A 25054-nucleotide genomic window follows, 5' to 3' on the forward strand; every position below is an offset into this window, starting at 1 on the left:
AACCCAAGATTTTCACCTAGCCCTCAGTGCTGAACCATATAAGCTCTACAAGAGCCATCTCCATGCTAAAGAGCACCTCTGTGCTCTAACCAGCTTTCTCAGCTAAAGTTAAATCATGCTTCTTCATCTTTTTTTCTCCCGTCTTCCTCCTACTTCTTAGTCAAGACATGCTATTTATTTCCCACTTGGTGAGTCAGGATCAGCTGCTCAAACTCTTTGGGAGTGTGACAGGGCTCTGACCGATCGAAAGGGAAAAAGGAATCTGCCTTGGGGGAGAAGGAAATGAAAGTGCTAAGTACAACATGGATTTGCCAGACAACAACTTCCCCAACAAGGAGCACACTGTCTCCCTACAGGAGTGTGCTCTGTGCTCAGCTCTGCTAACACCACCAAATGGCCTCATCAGTTACGGCTCCGTAAAGGGGCATCTTGCAACTGCATCACCTAAGATGGGTAACACTTAGGGCCTGGAAGCTACACCTCCAGAAATCTATTAATCCAGCCTTAAAATGGGTCATCAATAATACAGAACATTAATCTTAGTGGTACACACATGGAGCAAAACCACTGTCACCCAGCTCTGATGGGAAGGGTGCTCAAATCCTCAGCACTTGTTGGGGCTGCTTTGGCTGAAAGTACCAGGGGTAACAGCCCTCAGTGTGCCAATGAACAGGGGACTCTTTGTATTCAGTATAATTTTGTGTATGTAACAGGGGATCACAGTAGGATATTGATTCCCTTATGACTGTGAGAAAGACTTCATCCCCAAAGTTAAAACTTGCTGTAAAACTTTCTTCTTCCAAATACTATCTGATAAGAAAATCTTTCTTTTAATAGCCAGGCTATTGATACTAAAGCTGAAGTTAGAGCTGGTTTCTGTTCCCATTGTTTCCAAACAGTAAGTTTCCACCCTTACTGGAAAAGCAGTGATTTGATATTTCATAAATTTGTATTAAAAACAAACAAACAAAAACCCAAACAAAAAAATAAAATTTAAAGAACTTATTTAATTAACAACTTAATGAAAAAACCCAAACAACTCTGATTCCGAAGTCCTTTTGCATACATCTTCCATCAGTACTCATGGCTCTTAGCCTACCCTGTGTCCATTCCACAGGAGGATTCAGACTCCTCCAGACTGTCTCAAACGTATGCCTGCCTTCCATGTTTGCTGGTGTGCCACAGAGAGGTGCATAGACTGTGAAATAAATCACACCTTCTGTACTGACCAGCAGTGACAACCCCTGAATGCCATGCTGGTGCAGTGCAGTTCATGTCAGCTACCCTTGGATCTCTGCTCAGAGCTACCAGCTGGGGAAGAACATGAGTAATGAGAAGTGCTTCTCCATGCCCAGGCAGAACCACAGAAGGATGTATGGTGTCTTATTGGATCTGAAGCCCCCTTTTACACACCATGGGAAAACCAGTGCAGTGCACTTACCTCCAGAGAAAGGATGGTTGCTGAAATGATGCTCTGCTGGGTCTGGAGCATGTGGCTCAAGGAAGCATGGCTCTTCCATGGCCGGAGCTGAGCCAGGGGCGCTACGCAGCAATGCTGAGGCAGTCTGCAGGCTATGGGCCATCCTCCCCCTCTGAAGGGGTGCATGCAGGGTTCACTTGGCTACACAGACAGCCTGCACCTGGCTGTGGCTGCAGCAGCAGTCGGTACACACCTTCCTTGCAGCCCTGGGCTTGCAGCCACCCACTGTGGCTATGGTCCACTGAAGGGTGATACTAAAGCACAGGGAAAAAGCTTAATCAGCTCTTGCAGAGTACTTTGAAATCTATTTCTGCACAAGGACAGAGACACTTTAGGGAGTCAGAAGCTACCTCCTTCATAAGCCATGTCAAATGTTTTTAGCAACCTCCAGTACAAAAGGGAGCGCAGTGAGCTGTGCTTACGAATCATTACCATCCAGCACCATGCTTCTGGTTGCTGAGGGAACTGGTTTAACTTATTTTTCTATGAAAAGAGGTAGATAGACACAAACACACACACATAATATAGGAGGCAAAGAGAGAATCTGTATCTGCATTTGTGATATCTTCCTGCACCAGGTAAGGAGAGCATCCTTCTCCTTTTAGCTGGGTGCTGTACATACATTGTTTCCTTGCAGTCTATCTTTAGGTTATAGCAGTTCACGAGGCTTTTTCAGCAGATGTGTTATTCAATTACTTCAGGGCTTTTCCATTTGTAATATTATGAAGCAATGATAGCCAGCAGACTTCACCTGTCTTTTAGAGATAGCCAGCCTGGTAATTTTAACTCTGCCCATTTTATCCACACCAGTAAATCTCATAACATGGTTATAGAGAGATTCCAATTTTTGTAGAACCTTCTCCAGGGAATTCCTGTATACAATATTGCCGTAGTCTGTAATGGACATAACCCATGATTGGATTAATGTTTCCCTAGTGAAGAAGTCAAAGCATTTCATGTTCCTATAACTGGTTTGCAGCTCTGCAGTAAAGGTCTTTGGTGTGGCAGAGAAAATAATTGCAAATGCAGCCCCAATCAGAATATATAATCCCCTCACAGCGAGGGTCCAATGTGGTGCAGTTAGATGGCCTGTGCAGGAGTTTGTAGGAGGATTTTCTTGTCAGGAGAGCAGAATGCACAGAAAACAAGTTAATTTCAGCATTTTAATATTCATCTCCCAGTCTTGTACAAAGCGAAATAGATACATTGCTCCTGCTCCAAAGGAGGGCCCTCCAGCTCCCCAGGCAGAGAGTGAAAACAGGCAGAACAAAGCAACTGGGCTCTGGTCTCCCCACAAAAAGAGCACAGATAGATCCTTCCTTCTGTTCTAAGAGTAAATGCTGGTCTGTCAAATTAGATGCCCACTTTTGGACCCATATTGGCTTCTGAACCTTTGAAAATCCTTGGTGTTACCTTACCTTAAACCTGACACAAGTGACTAGTAAAGAATAACCGCTGAGTGTACAACATATGTTACTTACATCTGAGACACAGATCATCTTCTCCAGGCAGAAGAGACTCATGGCAGGCTAGAAGTAGGCTCTGAAGCAGGATCTGTGTGCTCAGGTGGAGAACAACTTCAGTGCTCGTGTGGGAGGAAAGTGAACTAGAGACTGGGAGTGAAAGGTCTCATGTATTCGGTTCCCATGATGGTCTCCCCAAGAGTTTGAGAAATGCTGTGTGCATATCATGCACACTGCCACACCAAAGTGAAAGCCCTCAGCATGCAAGGTAGCAAAGACCCCACAGTGAAAGGCTGAGGCTCCCATCCCCAGCTGGTTAGGGACAGCTGTCAAGAAATATTTTTTTGGTCAACTCTGAAAACAGAGGTGGGTCTCTGTAGAAAGCCAAATAGAGTCAACTCTGCCTGTAGGGTTCAGAGGAGACATGATCAGGATCTCAGGGTGCAATAATGGGTAGGAGTAGCTGTGGCTGTGGGTGAAGCAGAAGGTGCCAGGGACAAACTGAGACAGGAGTGAAACGGGAGGCAAAAGCAAAGAGTTTGAACATGGTGTGCTGGAACAAGGATGGAGAGGGTGGGCTCCAGAATGGGCATGTTGCCTGACTGAAGAACAAGTCAGATGCTCTTGGCAGATAACCTTATGTTTGGATATTATGGTATTGCTAGGCAGGTGGAGAGGATGGGAAGAAGGTTACTAGCATGGGAGTTGACAAATGGGATGTCATCATTTCCCATATGGGTAACTGTCTCCAATCTGTTCTTTCTATCCAGCTAAAAGTTGGGGATATCTCAGCAGAATGGAAGCATCTCTGGTGGAGATGAGCAGTCTACATTAGGTCTATTGTAAGACCTGGAACCTGCAGGGACAGATAGAGGTGGCAGGAGAAAAGAAGTGGAGACAGTGATTTCCAGGAAGATACAGTTATTAAACCTGAATTTAAAGAGACTGACTTTTGCAAGTCAGATTGAGGGAGCCCAGGTTGCCCAGAGATGTAGTCAAGGCCCTGTTCCTGGAGACATTCAAGATCAAACTCAATGTGGCCCTGGGCAGCCTGATATGGAGGTGTCCCTGCTTACTGCAGAGGCTTTGGGCAAGATGACCTTTGAGGGTCCCTTCCACCCCAATACAATTTTTGAATCTGTGAGCCTCTGACAATGAATAGCAGGGCAACACAAGGGCCTCCCAGAAGCCACTTGTCCACATCTTGGTTTCAAAGTGACTCTGGGGACCTGTGAGGAGGAAGGAATGAAAATGAAACAACACACTGATTCCACAGCTGCTTTTATCATTTTATTCACATTTCTAAAGTAGACTCTTTAGCAGCTAAGCAAATACCTGAAACTCTCTCATTATGCATATATATATATAATCATTCAGAAATAAATAATGAGGCATTCTGCCAGTGTTTTTCCAATGAATATGCAGAAGGAGCAGTATCACCCCAGTAAAACAACTTTGAAAGTCTTCTACTAAAGCCCTATAAAACCCAATGATAGTCATGAATTAGATTAATTCAAAGGAGAACTTATCCCCCCCTCCACATACCTTCTAATCCATATCTCCAAGAGGTCATTTTAATTATCACACTGTCACTGCTATTCATTACTCTGCTTTTGGAGACAGAGAGCCAGCACTGTGCCTTTTGGATACCTTGGAATTCATCATAGCATTTTATTCTCCCTAAAAATGTGCACAGTTTAACCCCCTCACCTTGAAATACTGACAACATCAGGTTTGCTTGGTATTTTAAATCATTTTCCTTCCAGTGGGGGTATCTCTCTGTTTTTCAACAAAGTTTCCCTTATCAGAGATACAGTAACTAATGAAAGCCCAGCTAACAGGTGGCTAATGTACAGACACAATCAGCTCAAGCCCTGTCAGATCCTGAGTAGTTTGTCCTTTTTCAGAGACATGCAAAGCCAAATTTTTGTCCTGACTAGCACCTGCTCACTCTTTCTGGCTGCAGGAATGCTAACTGGATGAAAGCCATGTGCCAGTGGCTCACAGGAGGGCTGTCATGATGGGACTCCAGAAATGTGTGTGAGGTCCTGAGATACAGAACACAGACCTCAGCCTTAAACCTGCTTGCTTTGTGTTTACTTGCATGGGCAGGAGCTCAAGGACCTTACACAGAACTCCCTTCTGTTGTTCAGGATACAGATATGGGAACCATATTCAAAGACAGGTGAGCACATATGAGAGCCTGCCAGCTTCCTGGCTGCACAAATACAACCCAAGCTGCTTTCATTTCTTCCTAGGATGGGATCTTGATTCAGTGTTGGTCACGCTCAGGCCTTGCAGCCAAGGTCTCCATTGCTGAGGAATCAGGGAGTACTTTCACCAGGGACAGTAAATTTAAGTTACCAGGAGGGTCTGATTTAGCCTATAATTCTCAATTTTCCCTGTACCTTTTCATTTAACCCCAGGATGCATTCTTCTCACACACAGACCTGCATGAGGACCCAGTCTGACCGTGTTCCTAGGTCATGGTGTTCAAATCCTTGGAAAGACAAGAGGAAGAGAATTGAGTGCCTAGGGCTATTACTTCTTCAGGGCCACCCCACACCAAGTGGAGCTCATTCTGTCTTGTTTTGCATGTCTGTCTCCATCTTCAGTCTGGTTCCTTTTCGTCTCTCCTATGTCTTGGCACTTTCTCTCCTCCAAGCCACCATGGCAACCCAGCCACTAGCAGAAGACAGTGAAGAGAAGCTGCTTCCCAAGGCTTCTGATAGGTTGGCAAGAGGCACTTCTAAGTGCACTCTCTCTTCTTGTCTCCTGGGAGACAACTGGACTCTTCTCAAGGTCATTCTCTTTTACTCTCCTCCAGTTTGAGAATCACTGACCTTGCACTTCAAATCCACATCACTGGCAGATGTTTCATCACGGAACACAAGAGACAAGACTGCCTAGAGATGGTGGCTTCAAGCAGAGATTTAACCTGCTGCCCATTTAAGAGAAGCTGATGAGGTTTCACTTGGGATTTCTAGCAGCAGTGGCACAACACTGTTTGTTACTCCATTTCAGCCCTACCCCTTGCTCACACTGCCTCACCTGTTGGGAAGTCCAGCCTTTCTAGACCCCAGCTAGTTTATACTGGAGGACAATGGTTCCTGCCTGTTAGACAGGGCTTGCAGTGAGCTCCATGCCTGCAGCCTGACAGTAACATTTCTCATATGACCCTTTTATTTCAAATGATCTGATAGAAGAGCAAAAAACCTACCCATGCAGCAGATGATGAACAGCACACTGAGGAGCACTTGCCTGACTCCCAGAAGCTATTTATCAGGCTCTCCTAATGCAAGCTAACAGGGCTAGCACATGCAATTGGTGTAAGAGCTTCTGAGCCTGACACTAAAAGGGGAGAAATCACATGGTGCAGCAGGGGAGCCAGGACTCCCTCGTTAGCCCATCGTATGGATTACCCCTTCAAAGAGAGAGAGTGAGGCTGGTGGAGAAAAGGGAGGCTTTCTCATTTTAACAAAGAGCTTTTCAGCCAGCACAAATGATTTCTGTAAATCTATTGGGTCACTTTCCCCTCCCCCCCCACCCCAGAGATGAAGATCCCAAAAAACAGCCCAAAACCCCCCCCACATCACCAACCAAACAAAACCACAAAACCCCCTACAAACATAACACAAAAACCAAACCAACCAACCAAAAAAAAGTCAAAAAATAACAAAATTAAGACAAAGCATTGAAATTGATTTACCATCTATAAAACAAAAAAGAATCAATAGTAAAATTTCTAGATACTTTCTCTCTCCCTCTTTCTCCCTTGGACTATTTGTTACCTTAGAAATACTCGTCTGGGACAAAAAGAGAAACCTCATGGGTTCCAGACAACAACGTTTTTCTCTACCACACCTCACAGACCAGCTCTTCTCTCCTCTTCTCCTCTCACCATGTGGAGAGAGAGACTACTCCTTCAGATGCACCTGGCTCCTCTTCTCTGGCTTGCTGCTAGCTTGGCTGTTCCCTTCACCCCTCTGGGTGGTGCCTTTAAAAACTGGCAGCTTTTCCTTCCTGCCAAAGGAAGAGAGAGAGAGGACAGTTATTGTAAAACACTGGGGACTTTCAGCAGCAGGTACAGTGGCTGTGGAGTGTGCTCTGAGGAGAAGCCATGTGTAAAGTCTTGCAGTGAAGTACATCTGTAAGGAAGGCTTTGGCAGCCTGAGACAAATTAGAGGTGGTTAAAGACCAGCTGGTCCCATCCTCCTCTGGCCAGAGCAGGGTTAGTCCTTCCAGGAGACTTCAAGGGCTTTGTGTTAGCTCTGAGCTCGCTGAAAGAAGGGCTTGACTGCTTCCCTTTGGGCTACTGCACTTGCCACTGTTTTCTCCTCACTGCAGTTCCCACATGCCTGGAATGTTTCACTTCATTTCTGCTCATTAACAGCCCTTGTATCACAGTGACTATTTCATTCTGGGGCATGTGCTCCTCAGAGGACAGCTTCTTTACAAGTCTTCTCACCAGTGGATTGCCCCCACTGCCAGGGGTGTTCACAGCTGGGGCCAAACTCTTTAGTGACAGACTCCTGCTGCGTGGCCAGGGATCACCCATAACCCCACACATGATGCCAGCATCCAGACCAATGCCTTCAAAGGCTCTGATGTGATACTGCTATTTCTCTGTGTCCATTAGCTCCAATTATCTAACACTCATGCAAAACTGTAGTTGTCACTGTTACACGGAGCATTCAATTTCCAGTGTACCTTGTGGGCTACAGTCCTAGCAGAGGAATAGTTTAACTCTTGACCTCCACACGAGCAAAGTTCTGCTAAATCCAAAGTACTTTTGTGGTGATGCCCCAGGAGTTCCTGGGGTGAGAACTGAGGTCATCACAACTCAGCATTGCACAAACAGCTCCTTGGCTTTCTACAGCTTGGCCACAGGAACAGACCTGCTTTGAAAGGCTTTGGTTCCTGATAAGTCTCACTACTTGTTTCCCAGACAAAGTGCTGCTGGGTGTATGTTTACAAGATCAATTTTTGCTACTTTAAGGAAAAGTACTTCTCCATCTTATATTATCAGTTAATCCTGTAACATTTCTATTTTGTTTACTTATATAACCTATTTACTTAAAGGTCTCAGTTAAATCCTCCCTCTCACAGTTCAGTCTTCTCACCTCTTCTCCTCCAGGTCCTGACACATTTGTGTTTCACAGCAAGCTGGGCACAAGTGGCCAGGCAGGCACAACCCTGCTGTGTGCCCAAGCCCTGCTCTCTCACACCATTGTGCTCAGCTTTTATGGTAGGCTGAATGACAAGGGATGTGGCAGCCCTACAGCCCTGCCTGGACTGCCAGCCAAGAACAGGGTCCCTCCACATTCACCCCAAGCAGCCATCATCATCCCCAGCATGTACTAAGCTCCAACCCCATGGTGCTGCATTCTCCCATTTATTTTGGCAGAGCATGAATTATCTCCCCCAAGCTGACTGTGCTGCAGATGTAAAAGCAGGTACACCTTTTGATGGCTTCTGCTTTGTGAAAGCAGCAAAAACTGACCAGCTGTTCCCATCCCAAGGAAGGAAATCAAAGCACACGTCATCCTTGCTCACACCAGCTAAGAGGTTCCAATCAGCCTTTAACATGCCCTCTCAGTCAGCTCCTGGCCTCTCTAGGACCTGTCATGGCTTGCCAATTTCATTCATTCACCCCCTACTGCTATGGCAGGGTACAAATGCAGAGGGTCCTGTGCTTGTGCCTGATCTGCTCTTTAAGCACACAGTCTGCTCCCTCTGATAGCAGTGATCTGTATTCACTATGGCAGCTGGAGACCCAGGCCAAGGTGGTGTTGGTGCTGTACTAATTCATACAGAGATGCAAAAACTAGGAAGGGAAAGACCTATCCATTCCCACAGCCACATTACCAAAAATGAAGTGACCTACTGATACCATGCAGCAGACTTGGGGAGAACTGAAAGGAAAAGAGCTGAGGTAGAAACCCAGGTTTCTTGATCTCCCCACACCTGAGAAACTGGACCACTCCAAACATGCCTGTTGACAGACACAGAAAAAAACTGCCTTGCCTACCACACAGATGAGTGTTAAAAAAGCTTCTGCTTTTATGTGCAGAAGGAGGTTTTAGAATGAATTTTTAAAGAGCTGAAATAATGTAGAGGCTGATGGGGCATAGGGCTTAGAAGGCTTTAGCTCCACCAGCCCTCCCCTCCTCACTGTTGTCACAGCTGGCACCATCAACTGCGTCTCCACAGTTCAATCACCAACCTAAGGCACAGTGATATTTTGATCAGATAAACACCAAGACAAAAATAAATAAATTAGGACCCTGGGAGGGAGACCTGAAAGGCACAGTGAAGTGAGAACACGCAGTCTTTCTGGCTCTGTGTATAATTACATTGACATGTTCCTAGACGATGCTGGAGACCCAAACACAGCAGCAGCTGTGGACCAAAGGGAGAATCGTGCAAAACACAGAGAAGCCAGTCCCTGCCCTGGGGCTGCATCAGCACTGCCTGTGTCACTGCTGACAGCCTGCCTGCTTGCTCTCAGGGCAGAGCTAGCACAGCCCAGGCAGCCAGGGCTCAGCTCCTGGCCCCACTGAGGCTGCCTCTTCCATACAAACACCACTTTGTCTGCACCCTCTTGTCCAGTCCACTAGAGCAGCACTGCTGAACAGCACTGATGGTTCCTGTGAGTGAAGGAAATAATGTAATATGAAACATACAAAGAGGATCACAATGGGTCTTAAACCTCCTTCCTTTCTTATGACTTAAGTGACACAGAAAAAAGGGAATCCTGTGTAACCAGCAGCACTTAGAATCATAGAATTGTTTCAGCTGGAAAGGAACTCTTAAGATCATTGAGTCCAACTGTTGACCTAACACCTCCATGGTAAACAAACCAAGTCCTGAAGTGCTGTGTCCACACATTTCTTGAACACTTCCAGGGATGTTGACTTCACCACCTCCCTGGGCATCCTATCCCAACACCTGACCACTCTTGCAAGTAAATATTTTTTTCCTAATATCCAATCTAAACCTCCCCTGGCACAATTTGAGGCCATTTCTTCTTGTTCTATCACTTGATACTAGGAAGAAGAGACCAATGCACACCTCACTGCGACCTTCTTTCAGGTAAGTGTAGCAAACAGTAAGGTCTCCCCTCAGCCTCTTCTTGTCCACTTACAGATAGGACCTTTAGACACTGGCCTTTTTGAGCAGCCATCCAGACACCCACTGAACTGAAGCATTGCAAGTATCACTCACTCTGCTCATAGGAAGGGCTTGTGACAAAGTGATGTTTTTAGACATACAGCCAACTGACAGACAAATCACACTGCTGCTGCATGAACATCACACATACCACAGTTAATCTTGCAGCCCTGCAAACTGTTTTGCAAACTGAAATCTCAGAAGCATAGCAATTACAATACCAAATTCATACATCTCTCAGTCAACTAATTGTACATCCAAAAAAATCACCACTTGAATAATCTGAATACATTCACCTTTACTGCTTAAAAATCCCCTAACCCACTACCTGCTTGGTCTCAACACAATTTTAAGTTACAAAACACCCATGGGAAAAAAAAAAAATGCCAACCTCTGATTTCAACAGTGAAATTGCTTCTGCCTAACTGTAGCAGATGCATAATTCACATTGAGGTCTAACTTGTTGGTGTTTTCAGCAATGCTTTTTTACATTCTGTAAAGTGGGGATATTCCTGTAGCCTCCTAGAGCTCTCTCAGCTCATCTGCAGGAAGACAAGACCTACATACATCTACTCTAAAGATAGAGTACGTTTGCACAACTGAAAAAAAACGTATCTGGATTTATAATTGTCAGAAAACCTTGAATCTTAAAGGTCTTAAAACGAACCAGACTTACAAACCAGACTAATGCTTTAGATAAGCTGAGCTTTACAAAGCCACTGCTACAGGCATGCTTGTGCCACTGTGACTTTTTGAGCTCTTTCACACATACAGATCTCCTGGCTTCTTTTTCCATCTGGTGAAGCAAGTTGAGGTGGGTTAAAAACAGATTTGAATTAGTGACTTTGCAGCTGGTGTATTAAAGAGGGCCAAAATAGAAAAGAATTCGTGTTTAAATTGCAAAGGGAGGAGAAAATGAAGTTATCCAAAGCCACATGAGTGGGATCGAAAATGAATCATCAAGGCTGGTAAATGTCTAACCTCTGATCCCTGAAACCAGGAAACCTGGCTGCTGTCGTGTAGCTCCTGATCTAATTTTCACACTTTCTATAGAGAGGAGATGCGTTTCCATTGCATCCATTGCAGCTAAACAATCACTGTCAGATTACCTCAAAAGCTTCCCTCTCAGGGATGCACAATTAACCAGGCCCATATCTGACACTGCAAGGGTAGCACCGTTATTTTCTGGGCACGTCTGACAAGTTTCAAACGTAAAAAACACAAATCAAATAGCACAGCAGATAATGACAGCCAGTGCCCTGCCAGTTAGTTAATGTGTGTGCTCCAAAGCAAGGCCAATTAGAAGCAATAAAACCAATTCTGAAATATAAGAGTAAAGGTCAGAAATCCTCAGTCATTACCACAGGCTTGATTCTTGGTTTTTTTTTTTTCGGTCACCACTGCCTCTTTCCAGAAAGTGAGCACAAATTCATGCTTCTCACATGACCACCCAACTATTACAGTAAGCTGATGCTTTCTGGGCCATACAAACCCCACTAATGTGGTGTATGGAGAATCCTACCACTATCTGCAAATCTCATCAGGTCCATACTGTGTTGCCCTACCTTTCTGAAAGCAGGAGCTGGTCCATACTGCTTATAAAGAAGGCATCACGTTAGAGCCCTCTACCCAGCAGAGTTCACAGAGTCTGCCACAGATGTGCTTGTCCATCCCTCAGTTCCTGTCCTCCTTTCCCAGCTCACTGCAGCAAGACACACCTGCTTCACTGAGGAGTCAGCACAGGGAAGCAGGAATAATTAGCTTGCAACTGGAACCACATTGTCACACAAGAGGAGAAGTAGCCACAATTACTGTCAATACACATAACCCAGACCCAGCCATCACTGTGCATCTTTACTGACCCTGGAGAAGAAAGCTGCTGACAAGATGGCAATAGGCTTGGTCTTGTCTCCTGTCCTCCTGTTTCTTAAGGAGCAAAAGGAAGATAAAGGGTTACACTCATCTGATGAGATGTAGCAGAGCTTGTTCAAGTTAGCAACATGATATTGGGACTAACATGTTATGTACATCAGACATTACTCTTCTCGACTGACTACACATAGCAGCTGTCCCTGCATTCAGAGCAGTGTTCTGTCCTGCTCTTTAGAAATACATGGAATGTCCAGAGGGGGATGAAGCATGAAATAACACAAATGCTGTAATTCCACTTACTGAGCTCTGGCTTCCTCTGAGCAACAAGTCCAAGCAAGAGGAGGAAAGCAGGTGGATATCTCCAGGCATATCTGCCTGAGGATGCCTGTGAGAGCTAATCCAAATACATTTAAGGGTGTAAATGTAAAGCTGATTAGTGAAACCACAGTAAGCTCCTATGTGGATATGCTCCTTCAGAGTTAAAGTAGTCATAATTCAATTTATTCATTTAGCTCATTTCCAAAAGTAAATTAAGATAGAGTAAATTAAATTTAATCATCTGACAGCACCTCTGTTTTGAAAGGGATTGTTAACACGGACCCAATCTACTTCATACAGTAATGCAGATTATTTTCTCCTGCTGGGCCACCTGTCAGGCTCCCAGGGCTAGTCTTGAAGTATTTTTACACATCCTCTGTTCAGGGACTGTCTGAAATCAGGACCAACGCCGAGATGTTTTGGGCTATTTGCATCCACTTCAGTGCATGTGCTTAAACTCAAGGTAAAAATCCTTCCAGCCAGCTCTCTGGTTGCCAAGTGCTTGACAAGGTAATTGTAATGTGGTATTTTGGTGAGCCCCCTGCTGGGAGCTGGCCAAGCACTGCATATCTCCCCAAACTCTGCAAATGGATCGTTTTCGTTGAACCCCCACGCAAACGTGTCAGCGTTTGAAACCTGGAAGGTTTTCTGTAACGACAGCTACAAGTATCAAGAGTTACATAAAACATGCAGACATGCGTGGGAGTGAGCTGACAGATCATAGCTACCAATAGAGAAGAGGGGAAAAACAAAAGTTAATTTTTGAGGCAAAACATATAATTTGCCTTTAAACCATAGTAGTGCTTCTATTACCAATACAATTTACAGCTCTGGAAATCAGATTGAAGTTATTTGAGTCCTCACCATTTTTTTTTTTAAATTGTTATTGTCTTCTTTTTTTTTTTTTTTTTTAATTAGTTTTCCTGTTAAAGGAGCACTGGCCAATGTGGGAGGATAAAACAAGAGGGTTTTTAGCCACTTGTGAGCTTTGTACTTTTGAGCACGCAGGGAGCCAGGTAAGACAGTCCACAGGCTCTGGCTTTGAGGTTGTGTTTCTGTGCTAGCTGGTAGGGTCATACATCAGTGAAGTCCAGGCCAGCTCTGCCAGTAACATAAAGAAGATTTTAAAAAGTCACAGAATCATAAAATGCACTGGGTTGGAAGGGACCTCTAAAGGTCATCTAATCCAATCCCCAGCAGGGACATCCCCGACTAGATCAGGTTGCTCAGAGCCCCATCAAGTCCCACTTACCCATTTCTACCTCTTGTTAGTCATTGCCAGGTCAAAGAAAGCACTAGTAGATGTAGGTGTAACCTCAAAAATCCTAAAGACAGAGCTTAAACGTCTAGAGATGAGTTTTTCTGAAACACAGGAAGAAGTGCACTGGGAAGAACACCCTGGACCCGCTGGGAGAGAAGGACTCACGCACAGCAGCAGATAACTGAGATGGTATCAGCCTGTACCCATAAGACCACAAAACCTCTGGACATACTCTTTATTGTCAAGATGGGGCTCAAAACTTGAAAGGCTGAGTTGTCCTGGCAGAACTGCCTCCAATCAGACTGTGCCTGTACAAAGACAGACATTCCATGGCTGCTTGCAATGTGATGCAGATGCCAGTGCCCATCACTTCTGAGGATGATGGGACAGTCCCGTGGGCCTACCCAGCCTGTTGGATATGCAGCTGTGAACTCATAGATCATCATTAAGGCTGCAAAGTCAAGCAGCAAAAGGAGGAATTACCAGAATCAAGGCTGTCAGAGCAATTTGAATTCAACCTCCTGGCAGATATGCCTTCTGATGTGTTCTTTAATTACCTCATCACAGCCTACTTTTTCTTCAACAAGACTGATGCTTCTTTGGGGGCACAATGGATAGATGGCAGTTAATGAAGGGCCAGTCAATATTTTGTGCTGTCCTTTTGGGTTTTGTTCAGCCTGTGGCCCCAGGCATTATTTGCTGCATGCCATCAAATCCCTGCTCTTAGACAGAATTATTTGTCTTCTCCTGAAATTTTTCTTTCATGTGCATCAGTGCAGCAACCATTAGTTTCCCACACAGGAAGGGATTCCTCTTCCAACATTCCTGTGAGAAGAGAGCCTGAGTTTTACTTACAGGAAGATGTGCAGACCAGTTACAGAATGCTCCACTAGTGAGGCCCAGGTGGGATTTTTCAGTGTGCCTACATTATGTCATTTCGAAGCCCAGCTCCACTAACCTCAGCCAGAGCTGTTAGCACTGAGCACTTCTATAATTTGAACTCACAGAAACACAGAATCAATAAGGTTGGAAAAGACCTCAAGGATCATCAAAGTCCAACATGTCACCCAAGACCTCATGACCACTAAACCATGTCACCAAGTGCCACGTCCAATCCCCTCTTGAACACCTCCAGTGATGGTGACTCCACCACCTCCCTGGGCAGCACATTCCCACCTCTAACAACTCTCTCCATGAAGAACTTTCTCCTCACCTCGAGCCTAAATCTCCCCTGGCACAGCTTGAGACTGTGTCCTCTTGTTCTGCTGCTGGTTGCCTGGGAGAAGAGACCAATCCCCTCCTGGCTACAACCTCCCCTCAGGTAGTTGTAGCCAGCAATGAGGTCACCCCTGAGCCTCCTCTTCTCCAGGCTAAACAATCCCAGCTCCTTCAGCCTCTCCTTGTAGGGTTTGTGTTCGAGGCCTCTCACCAGCCTTGTTGCCCCTGAACTGGGTCTCTCAGAGAAAGAAAGTCAGTGGTTTAAAGAGGCAACAGCTCCTCTGCTGAGAGTGTGCTAGAGCAGGGCTTTGCTGTGCACTGAATGAGCCTGAGCAAAAGAACAGAGCAATGGTGGCGCAGGCAAGGGGGTGGACTTTAGGCAGTGAAGGTGACTGGCATTTGTGAATTTTTCAGCAAAACTCTGTAACAACTGTACTCTGCTTTCTCTTAATCTCTTACAAATTTGTAACCTTTCACCGAAGATTTCAGTGAAGGCCACTTCTCACTTTTGACCCAAGTGATCTTAACCTTTACTCTGCCACAAGTAGAAAGAGGTTGAGTACAGAAGAGAGACTCAGTAAGAAGAAGAGCTCCCTATGCCACTGGTAGCATCAAAGGTAACCCCACTCAAATGCTTTCCAGCAAGTGCATTTGCAGCAGAATTTGCTGGTCACTAAGCAGCTTTAAAAGGAACAGTAGCAAGAGGAAAAGAAAGGCATGAACCTTCATTGCCACCCAACTGCTCTGTGCTAACTTAACCAAAGCTTAGAGAGATGTCTTTGTGTCCAGGACAGACTTTCCTGAGCCCCTCTAAAGCATGTCTAAGTGGCAGTGCTCTCTACTCCAGCAGCTTCTGCAGGCAGTACAGAGGTCTCTTTTATTTGTCAGAAATTCAGTGGCCTACCAGCTTGTCAGTCTGGAAAATATCCAGCATTTTCAGCAAGGCTTTTACCTCATTAGCTCATGGAGGAAAATATTCTAACCTTCCTGCCCTCCCCAGCTGAGTCATTGATGCTTTTCTATCTTGCTGCAGACACATCACCTTCAGGAAAATAATTGCTTAGCATGCTGATAACATAGATTATCTTTCTGAACTGGGCAATTGTTTGGGATCATGATATCTTCCCATGAAGACTGCAGGACACATTGGGGTAACTGTTTGAAATGAGTCCTGACCTTCACTTACATACTGTGGGACACTGCATGGCCACTGGGCTGGGCTCCCAGGGGAACTGGGGGAAGGTTGGAGGAAGCTCAGCCAGAGGAAAGGGGCTGAAGTGTTCTGGGAGGGACTGAATGAACTGTGGTGGGAGGGAGGGTGCATGGGAGAATAACCATACTGGACAGGGAGAGGATAAAGAAAGAACTAAGAAGTAAAAACAGTGTTAAACCAAACCAAACCAAACCAAACCAAATCAAATAAAAAACCACAAAACAAACAAACACAACCACTGCCAACAAACAAAACTCAACCACCCTCCCCTCAAAAAAACCCAAACCAAACCAAAACCAAAACAAAAACAAACCCAAAAAACCCCAAACAACCAACCAAAAAACCCAAACCCTTTAAGCATTTAATTTTCTTGTCTGGCCTCTCTGCAGTCAGAGATCTTTTCAGGGAAATGAGTTACCTGGGGACTTGAGGTTTACCCAGAGGTTCCTTTGGTTACAAATGGAGCAGAAGCTTCTAAGCCTGATGTCTGTACCCTGTAACTGTGAACACTTCCTGGTACTGATTGGGAAGGAACAGGATCACCCAGTGCAGAGTTAGGTGCACTAAAGCTCACCTCAACTCTTCGGAGACCATCGCCACCACAATGATGAGTTCAAAAATTTCTAGCAAAAAACCACTCAGGTGCAAAACTCTGCACCCCTATTGCTTCCCCACTGGCAAGCTCAGCAAATACTGAGGGTTCCACCCTCTCCTCCCTTTCATGGTAGTCTCTTGGGAAGGCAGTGAGACCTGACTCCTGACAGGGTGGTGGACACAGTTCTACGGGGAGGAACTGAAATCCCCATCTCCAAGTGACTCTCATCTCAGGGGTTTCTGCAGACAAGAGCAAGTGAAATTTAACCACAGGTCCAGCCAACCAGTTGGATTCTCCTACAAGCACATAGCCAACTTATCTAGATATAGTTATTTCTCTTTACCTCCTGAAATAAGCTGCACAATTATCTGAGGGAGCAGAGACTGCCTCAATCTTGGTTCTGGAACCAGAGCACTTGTGTCAGTTCTTGCCTCTTGTTCCAGCTCATCCTAATTCAGTTCACAGTGAGCTGCCCCCCATTGCCTATGGCCCAGAACAGCTGTTGTCAGCCTGACTGCTTGGACTGAACTCCTGAAAAGTGCCTCAATTTGGGTACCAACCATAATTTTGATTCTCAGGACTCTGTCTCCCTTTCTGTGCCTCAGTTTCCTCTTTTGCAACATGATGATACCAGCATAAATATTGCCTTCTGTAAGATCATTCAGTCAGAGGTGCTCTGTAAGTGCTGGAGGTTGGTACTATTTCCAGGGCTATCTTTACAACACATTTTGGCTGTGCTAATTCCCTGAAACAGAAATTGTTCTGCCTGTAGTAGGCTGGGACAAAGCAGCCAATTAGTTTTCCCTTACACATTTATTAACTCTGCAGCTTTCTTTCAATGAGTATGTGGAATCTGGTAATGTTTTAATATATTTTCATAAACTGTGGGCACAACATGTCCTGTTTCTAGCTAATAACCATGCCATATAATTAGCCTTGATTACACAGATATTTAGTATCATTTTACATATTCCAGTCCTTTCCTAGTGCCATTGCCTAGCCAAGGCATATTTAAAGCCACAGCCATCTCCCTTCTGTTTCCCAGCAGTTTGCAAGATTTTCTTTTGGACAGGTTTGCAGTCAACGTGACAGCTTCAAGCAACAATTTCCTTTCATTGATGTACATTATATATAGTATGTATATATATATATATATATATACACACACACACACACAAGCTCTGATCAAATGTCAGGTAACAAATCCCAGGATACAAATAGAAGGCATTTTTCTCCTTACAGAGAAAAGCTGATGTTTGAAAGCTATCAGCAAATTAACAACAGGAATCTTTAAAAATCTATTCCTTAAGCATCTGTTGGCTTTGAGATGAGCAGTTACTGTACTTAGGATTTTACTGTGAGGCAGCACTCCCCAAACAAAAGATCTGTCACCTTGTTAGGCTCTGCTGGGGGAATGAGAAAAATTTGCTCTGTGCAACCCGATTATAGATGTGTATCTTTCCCTGCTGGTGTGGCTGTCTCTATAGAGATGGACATGGATATTTGATGAGATTAAAATGCTTCAGTTACCACTGTCACTGGTTCTTTAATTTAAAATGAAGAAAGCAAACAAACATTCCTTTTGATGAGGTAACTGAATGATGCTGCAGAAAAGCACTTTGCTGTCAGGTGGTAATTAGGTTCAGTAATAGTTGTGGGTTTTTAGCCTTGGAGGCTGTGGCCCCTGGGAGACTGAGAGAAATAATACATTCAATTTCCAGAGGAGAGGAAGATGCTGGATGCTTTTCTCTGCTACCCCTGCAGGTCTCTGCAGATAAGAGTAGTCAGAACTGCAGCACTGACAATCCTCCTTGAGCCAACCCAGACTGTTGCGTCAAGATCAAGAACAGAGAAAGGGAGATGGACTCAAAGCAGGGCATTTAAACACCTAATGCAGTCAAGCTGGCTCTAACCACATATATAAGGAACTGCCAGAATGGCTGCACTGAGAGGCTTTTTAGGGGCTGCAGAAGGAACTCCAGCAATTGTTCTATAGTCTGGTCTGATATTTGTAACATCCATCTTATGCATCACTAGGAAATCTGTTCCTTTGCAGACAAACAACTGTTTCCACAGTATTTTTTTAAGGGGAGAAAAAAGTAGAAAAAGGAAGTGAGTTTCAAGGCTCAGCTGCCTCCCTAGACAATTTAGAATTGACTTTTCCATTGCAAAATATAAATTATATTTGGTCATGCTATTAGGAGTTGAACCCCAAATGAAACATTCCAATTGGCCCAAGTGCATTTAATTGGTAATTTTGATTTTAGAGGCATTATTGCTGTTTTCTCAGAACAGAGGCAAATTCTGAATATGGTGTTCCCCAGAAAACAGGAGCTCTGATTCTTGTCCTGCTCCCTTGCCCACAGTTTTGCTTTTGCTTGTTCAAGGAATGATAATTCTCAACAAATGGTTCAGTGCTATCTCCCCCACTCCTCACACGAGTTAAATGACACTCAAAGGACATCAGTTGGCCAACACTAGACAAAGAGGACCAGCAGCACTGCAGGGCCTTCAAACTTTGGCATTTCAAACCCTCTGTTCACCTCTTTGTGTGCTGCTCACCGGTGCTCAACTTCCTGTCCAAAAAACCCACTACCTTTTGGACAAATATCCATGAACTGGTTGTAAAACTGGAGAAAGAACTTAATGGCAAGAGGTGATCCTCAGGTAAAGGGTCCCAGCTGGACTGGCAGAAGGAATCTGCCATCTGGCTGCCAGCACTGTGGCAGGTCCAAAGGGAGATGGAGAACCCTGCCTTTAGCACAGGCTTGCCAGTAATTTCCTGAGGCATTGCAAAATTTTTCACTTCCAGAATGAAAACTTTTGAAAATAAAGGGCATCTGATTCTCTTCTCACTCTCAGAAGATAAATGAAGGGTAAGTCCATTAAAGATACTGGAGTGAGGTTGGTGTACAGCAGGCAGAATTCAGGAAAGATATCAATATCTCCAAAATCCTTCAGAATATTTTTTTCAGACATAAACCAGGTATCTTTCCTGATCATAAATGCTTTCTTTCTGAATGGGATTTCAATAAAATAAGCACAGTTAGCCTATCATGCTAATTATAAGTCTATAATGCAGTAGCACTCAGGTTTAGTCATGAAAGGTATTAAAAAAAGCAGGACTGTTAAAGCAAGAGAAATTACTTTGTGACCTACCGAGATTTAGGGGTAGGTGCCAGTGGTCTTTCCACCAAGGAGTTCAGCCTGTAGTAATCCAAGAATGTCCTGGCCACATTTCTTCCAAGCTTCATATCTGTGAGTTTGTAATTAAGGAGCAATTTTTTTTTTAATTAATAATAATAATAGCAGAGTCTAAAGGTAAATGACTGTTATTTGATGCATGAGCAAGTTTTACATTAACCATCCCACAGTGCTCAGGCTTAAGGCAAAATGACTTATGCAAGCAGATCAAGTGGGGGTCATCTTGTTTGTTTCGTGTTTTCACAGACAGATGCTGCATAAAACCACAAACAGGAGGAACCAATCTCTCTTTCCTCCATGCCTGGTTGCAGCTCTCTGTGGTGGTCGTGTATTAACACCAGACAAAAGGGGCCTTCCAGTTTCCACCTTCAGGAAAAATAATTACCTAAAAATGCTTAGAAACAGGCAGGGTTTCTGTACTTGTATCCAGGAAACAAGGTCAGCAGTGTTATGGGATGAATGAGCCATGGACCAGTGTGCAAATTCAAGGTTGCTATTAAAGCTGTAGCCCTCCCAACCTGTAGTACTGACCCCTTAAAGAGGTCAGCAGTAACTCTGGAGGCTCTTTTCCCTAGCCACCCTTTGTCCTTCAGCTAACCCTGAGCCCAACACTAGGCAGGTGCTACACATCAGAGCTGCCACAGAGACCTCACAGGCACAGGAACCAGACCTTCCTGAAGAGTCAGTTACCTAAAATTTGCTGAGTAACCTGTGAATGTATTGAAATACAGAATCTTAGCTAATGTGTTCATCTGGTGAATCTCCTGCTTGTGTGCAACGACAGCACTAGGTCTGCCTGTTAGAGAGCAGCATCTGCGTATCATCTACAGGGTGATGTCCAGCTGAGAGAAATGCACGTGGTGTTATAGTCCATAGCTGTGTTATGGGAGCTGAGGACCTCTTTCTTTGCCTCTTCTGAACTGATGCCTACCCATGCTACAACCACCACATACCTCTCCAGTTCTCTGCCAGAAATGGCCATTTCAGGAGTGCTGATGCAGTAACTGAGGTGGGTAATTAACCTGAGGAATCTAAATGTACCTCTGAATAACCACATGAAGTTTAATAAGGACAAGTACAAGGTCCTACATCTAGGGAGAAATAACAACAGCACCGGGACAGATTAGAGGCTGCCCTGCTGGAAAGCAGCTCCACAAAGACCTTGGAGTGCTGGTGGACAGCAAGTTCTGCATGGAACAACAATGTGCTCTTGTGGCCAAGAGAGCCAACGGGATTCTGGGGTGTATCAAGAAAGCTGTGTCCAGCAGGGTTAGAGAAGTTCCTCTACCTCTCTACTCTGCCCTGCTGAGACCACCCCTGCAATCCTGTGTCCAGTTTTGGGCTCCCCAGTTCAAGAGAGACAGAGACCTGCTGGAGAGAATCCAAGGGAGAGCCAGGAGGATGCTTAGGGGACTTGAGCATCTCCCCCTGTGAAGAACGACTGAGAGCCCTGGGGCTGTTTAGTCTGGAGAAGAGAAGACTGAGAGGGGATCTGATCAATGTCTATAAATATCTGAGGGGTGGGTGTCAAGGGGAGGAGGCCAGGCTCTTTTGGGTGGTATACAGTGATAAGACAAGGAACAATGGGTTCAAACTAGAACATAGAAGATTTCACCTCAACATGAGGAGAAACTTCTTTACAGTGAGGGTAATGGAGCCCTGGAACAGGCTGTCCAGGGGGGTTGTGGAGTCTCCTTCTCTGGAGCCTTTCCAAACCCACCTGGATGCATTCCTGTGCAGACTCCCCTAAGTGCTGCTGCTCTGGCAGGGGGGTTGGACCTGATGATCTCTTGAGGTCCCTTCCAACCTCTGTTATATTGTGATACTGTGATCTGACACCCAGTGGTCCAGGAGACTAAACTGTTGCTGGGTTGGTTTCCTTGCATACGTGCATATTCTACTTTATCAATATTTATCTGCGGGTATTACCAGTGAAGGAAAATTCCAGAAGCACAGTGTCCCAGGGGATTCCAGCAGTGCCTGTAAAGATGCTGGCTTCTAAATGAAGCTTTTATTACCCGCCCACTTACGTTAGACACATCAAAACAAGTGAGCATGAGACTTCAGGTTCAGGCATCACTGTGAAATCTCTGCTTATCATTTATTTATTTATTTATTTGAAGGGGAGGTTGAACTGCTGTGATTCAGTCTTTAGCTCTATTTCTGCAAAAAGCCAGCCACCAGCTCTGCTAGCACTGCAGTCAAGCCCAGTTTTAGCGTCTGAGAATGACTCCTGATACTGCTTTTCTCTCCAGGGATCTAGTCCCACTTCTCCAGTTCCCACTGCCATGCCTGGGAACGGTTACAGGGATCTATCCTTTCTGTTTCAGGTCTATCCTGATACACTTATTGTGATCCTAATACCATCTGTGCTGCAGGTATCTCTATTCCTCTGCCCAACAGTCCAGCACAGCCTGAGCAGCTGGTGTTCACGGCTGTTGTCTGTGTGGACAGGGAGAGCTGGTTGTGTGAAACAGCACCGGCTGCCTCATGGCTGCTGCTGTACCCAGCAAGCTCCCCTGCAGCCTGCCAGCACTGACAAATGAGACTAACTACGTGTGTGAAAGTTCAGGAAGTTGGAGGCAGCTTAAAGTTTATCAATTCAAGGGAGGGCAGTGTTGCTTTGAAAGTGTTTAGTGATTGTTACTGGAATTTGGGGATGGCTGGGAGTAGTTCGGTTTCTGCAGATGTGAACTCAAAGCAGAGGCAAAGGTTAAAAGTTCAAAGTAGTCTGAGGAAGCAAGAAAGAAGGGGAAAGGGCTGTCAAGCATTTAAGGGATTGAGAAGACTAACATGGCTTGATCTTGTAGTTTCTTTCATTTACTTGGCACTTTAAAGACATAAAGTGGTAATTGGACTCAGTAAAGTCTCTAGGACATTTTGTCAGTGCCAATCTTGGAAGGCTCCTCTGCCAGAAGCGGCCCTGCTGCCCTTTTCTTTGTCTCTCTAGATTGCTTGTGTTTGCTTGGTGGGAAACACCTGATTTCCTGTCTTGGGGGAAGAAGTCTGTAGATGATAGTGAGTGCAGCCAAGGAAGTGGCTGCACAAGCTCCTGCATGATGGCTTACAACTCTGCCTTAACCCTGACTGGGAAAAATCCAGCCCAGCTCCTGAACTTAGGTCTGAGGAACAGCTTTCTAAAGCTAAGGACAGTTAACTACTGGAATAACCTGCCTTAGCACATGCAGAATTCTCCAGACCAGAACACTCTGAGAGTTAAGGTAAACCCACAGCAGACATGAATAGTTTAGGTGTAGTCCTGCATGAAGCTCAGAAAAGCAAAGAGAGAAGGGCCTTCTGAAGCCATTTGACCCCATTTTTCTACAGTTCTTAACATGCTTTGTAGTCCACACAGACCTCTTGTTTCCTAGGGTGACCGGGAAAGATAAAAGCGTTTTGCAGAGCATGGACACACAGGTAGATGGACACTGAAGAAACTGGAAATACAAACCTGTGGCACATGCAGCCACCTAAAGAATCACAAAATAGGAACAATTTGCAGTCAGCATTGATGGAAAGAGGCTCAAATCGGCATGGCATTAAAAAATATGCATGCTCTAATACTAGTGTCTCAAGCTATCCTACCCCCTCTGCTCTTCCTGCTGTCTCTGCAAAGGATGAGCAGTTTCTGTCACGGAAATCAGGCACCTGATACATAAAACCAGAAATAGCAATGAGAGTCTCTCCTTGTGACTGCCTAGCCTGGGTGAGAAATGGCTCGACTCACTCAGCAAGTGCAGGCAGCACATGTGTGCAGAAGTGATGGAGAAAACAAAGCAATAACATTTGCATTTGCTTCAGGTGCACAGAAGACACAGACTCCACTTTGCCCTACAATATATCATGAGCACATCAATAACTGCAGCTACAGCCACTTTTGCTGGGTGGTTGGTTGGTTTGTTTTTTTTCACCAGCTTCCCTTCTGCAATCACACATGCTGTGCTTTTCCTCACAGGAACTCCCTATCTAGGTGGAGCTGCACTTGATAGAAGACCATTTCCCAGCTATTCCCATCCCCAGAGCTCAGCTCCTATGAGACAGTTGAAATCCATTTGGGAGAACCACAGTGGAAACATCTGTGTGAATCTTCACCTTTGCTAGAATTTGCAATTCCTTCTCCTCTCCCTTCCTTCTCCATGGACTCATTTTTCCATGTTCCATATTTCTACCTAGAAGGGGAAACCAGTGTGCCCAAGACCCCTCCTGCAAACACCATTCTCACAGCATTCACTCTGAATGGCATGAGCTGTTTTGGAGAGATTTCAGGATAGTCTGTTAATGTATAACTCTGCCAAATTTCACAGATGTCAGGAAGTTCAAGAATCATACCAGGCTTTCTGCAAAATCCCTTGCAGGTATGATCCTTACACCCCAAAGCTTTCAGCCCTGGGTTAAAAAAAAAAAAAAAAAAGAAAAAAAGGAGAGAGGAGCAGGGAATCTCATAAGCTGTTACTAATTTTCAACTGAGAAGATGCATTGATCCTATTGTGAGCAGTCTCCTTAAGCTGGAGCCTCTAGAAGCACAAAAGTCTTGTTCTGTCTGGGCATGGAGGCAATAAAAATCTCAATTTGGAAACCAGTTAGCAGTACAAGTCATTACAGGAGGTACTAAATGTTGCTGCTTTAATAGCTCACTGATCATTTAATAATGTCACTGCTGCAGAGCATGGTGGCACCATTTGCTCGCTTTTGTTTTGCCTTTTGAAATTCAGGGTCATTCTGCTTTCAAGTGAGTGGATTATCTCTCTTTCCCCCTCTTGCCAGACACTGCAGACTGCTTTAAATAATTAGAAAGAAGATGGCTGCTTCAAGTTCACCATCTCATTTTCATAAGGTCCTGTGTCATTGCTGTGGAACAGGAAGAGAAGCTGTGGTGGTGGTAAGGATTTGACAAGGGCAAACCAGTTAGCAGCTCCCCACTCATCTTTGATAAGTCCTGTGGGGTCTCTGCCAAACAGATTGGATCTCTGGGTTTATGTCTCATCTAAAGGACAGCACCTCCATCAGTTTGAAACACTGCACTGGGCTATTAGCTTCTGGAATTCATCCAAGTTTAGTCCTAAATGGGATTTGAAATTGTGACCGTTCAATCCAGAGGCACCACTGCCCAGACCCATGCAAGTCTTTTGTTTCAGACAAACAGCTTTAAGTCATCCTGCACACAGGCAGAGGGGAAGGAAAAAAAACAAACCCTAGGGCAGGGAGAAAGAGGGGAAGGAAACTGAGACGCAAAGAGAAAGATGGATCTTTTTAATAG

At 44.9% G+C, this 25054-nt stretch overlaps 1 protein-coding gene across 1 annotated transcript in view; it reads right to left on the bottom strand.

Annotated features, from left to right (window-relative positions):
- Positions 1–19748: 19748 nt before the first annotated feature.
- AGBL4 (AGBL carboxypeptidase 4) overlaps positions 19749–25054 on the bottom strand; it is a gene marked incomplete at its 5' end in the record, with an annotated part of 965543 nt that continues 960237 nt past the window's right edge. Inside the window, one exon of the mRNA XM_054384552.1 lies at positions 19749–19849. Within this exon, the coding sequence (XP_054240527.1) occupies positions 19749–19849 (101 nt within the window). The remainder of the gene's footprint in view (positions 19850–25054) is intronic.

This window comes from Indicator indicator, chromosome 10, assembly GCF_027791375.1.
Source record: "Indicator indicator isolate 239-I01 chromosome 10, UM_Iind_1.1, whole genome shotgun sequence".
Classification (NCBI taxonomy): Eukaryota; Metazoa; Chordata; class Aves; order Piciformes; family Indicatoridae; genus Indicator; species Indicator indicator.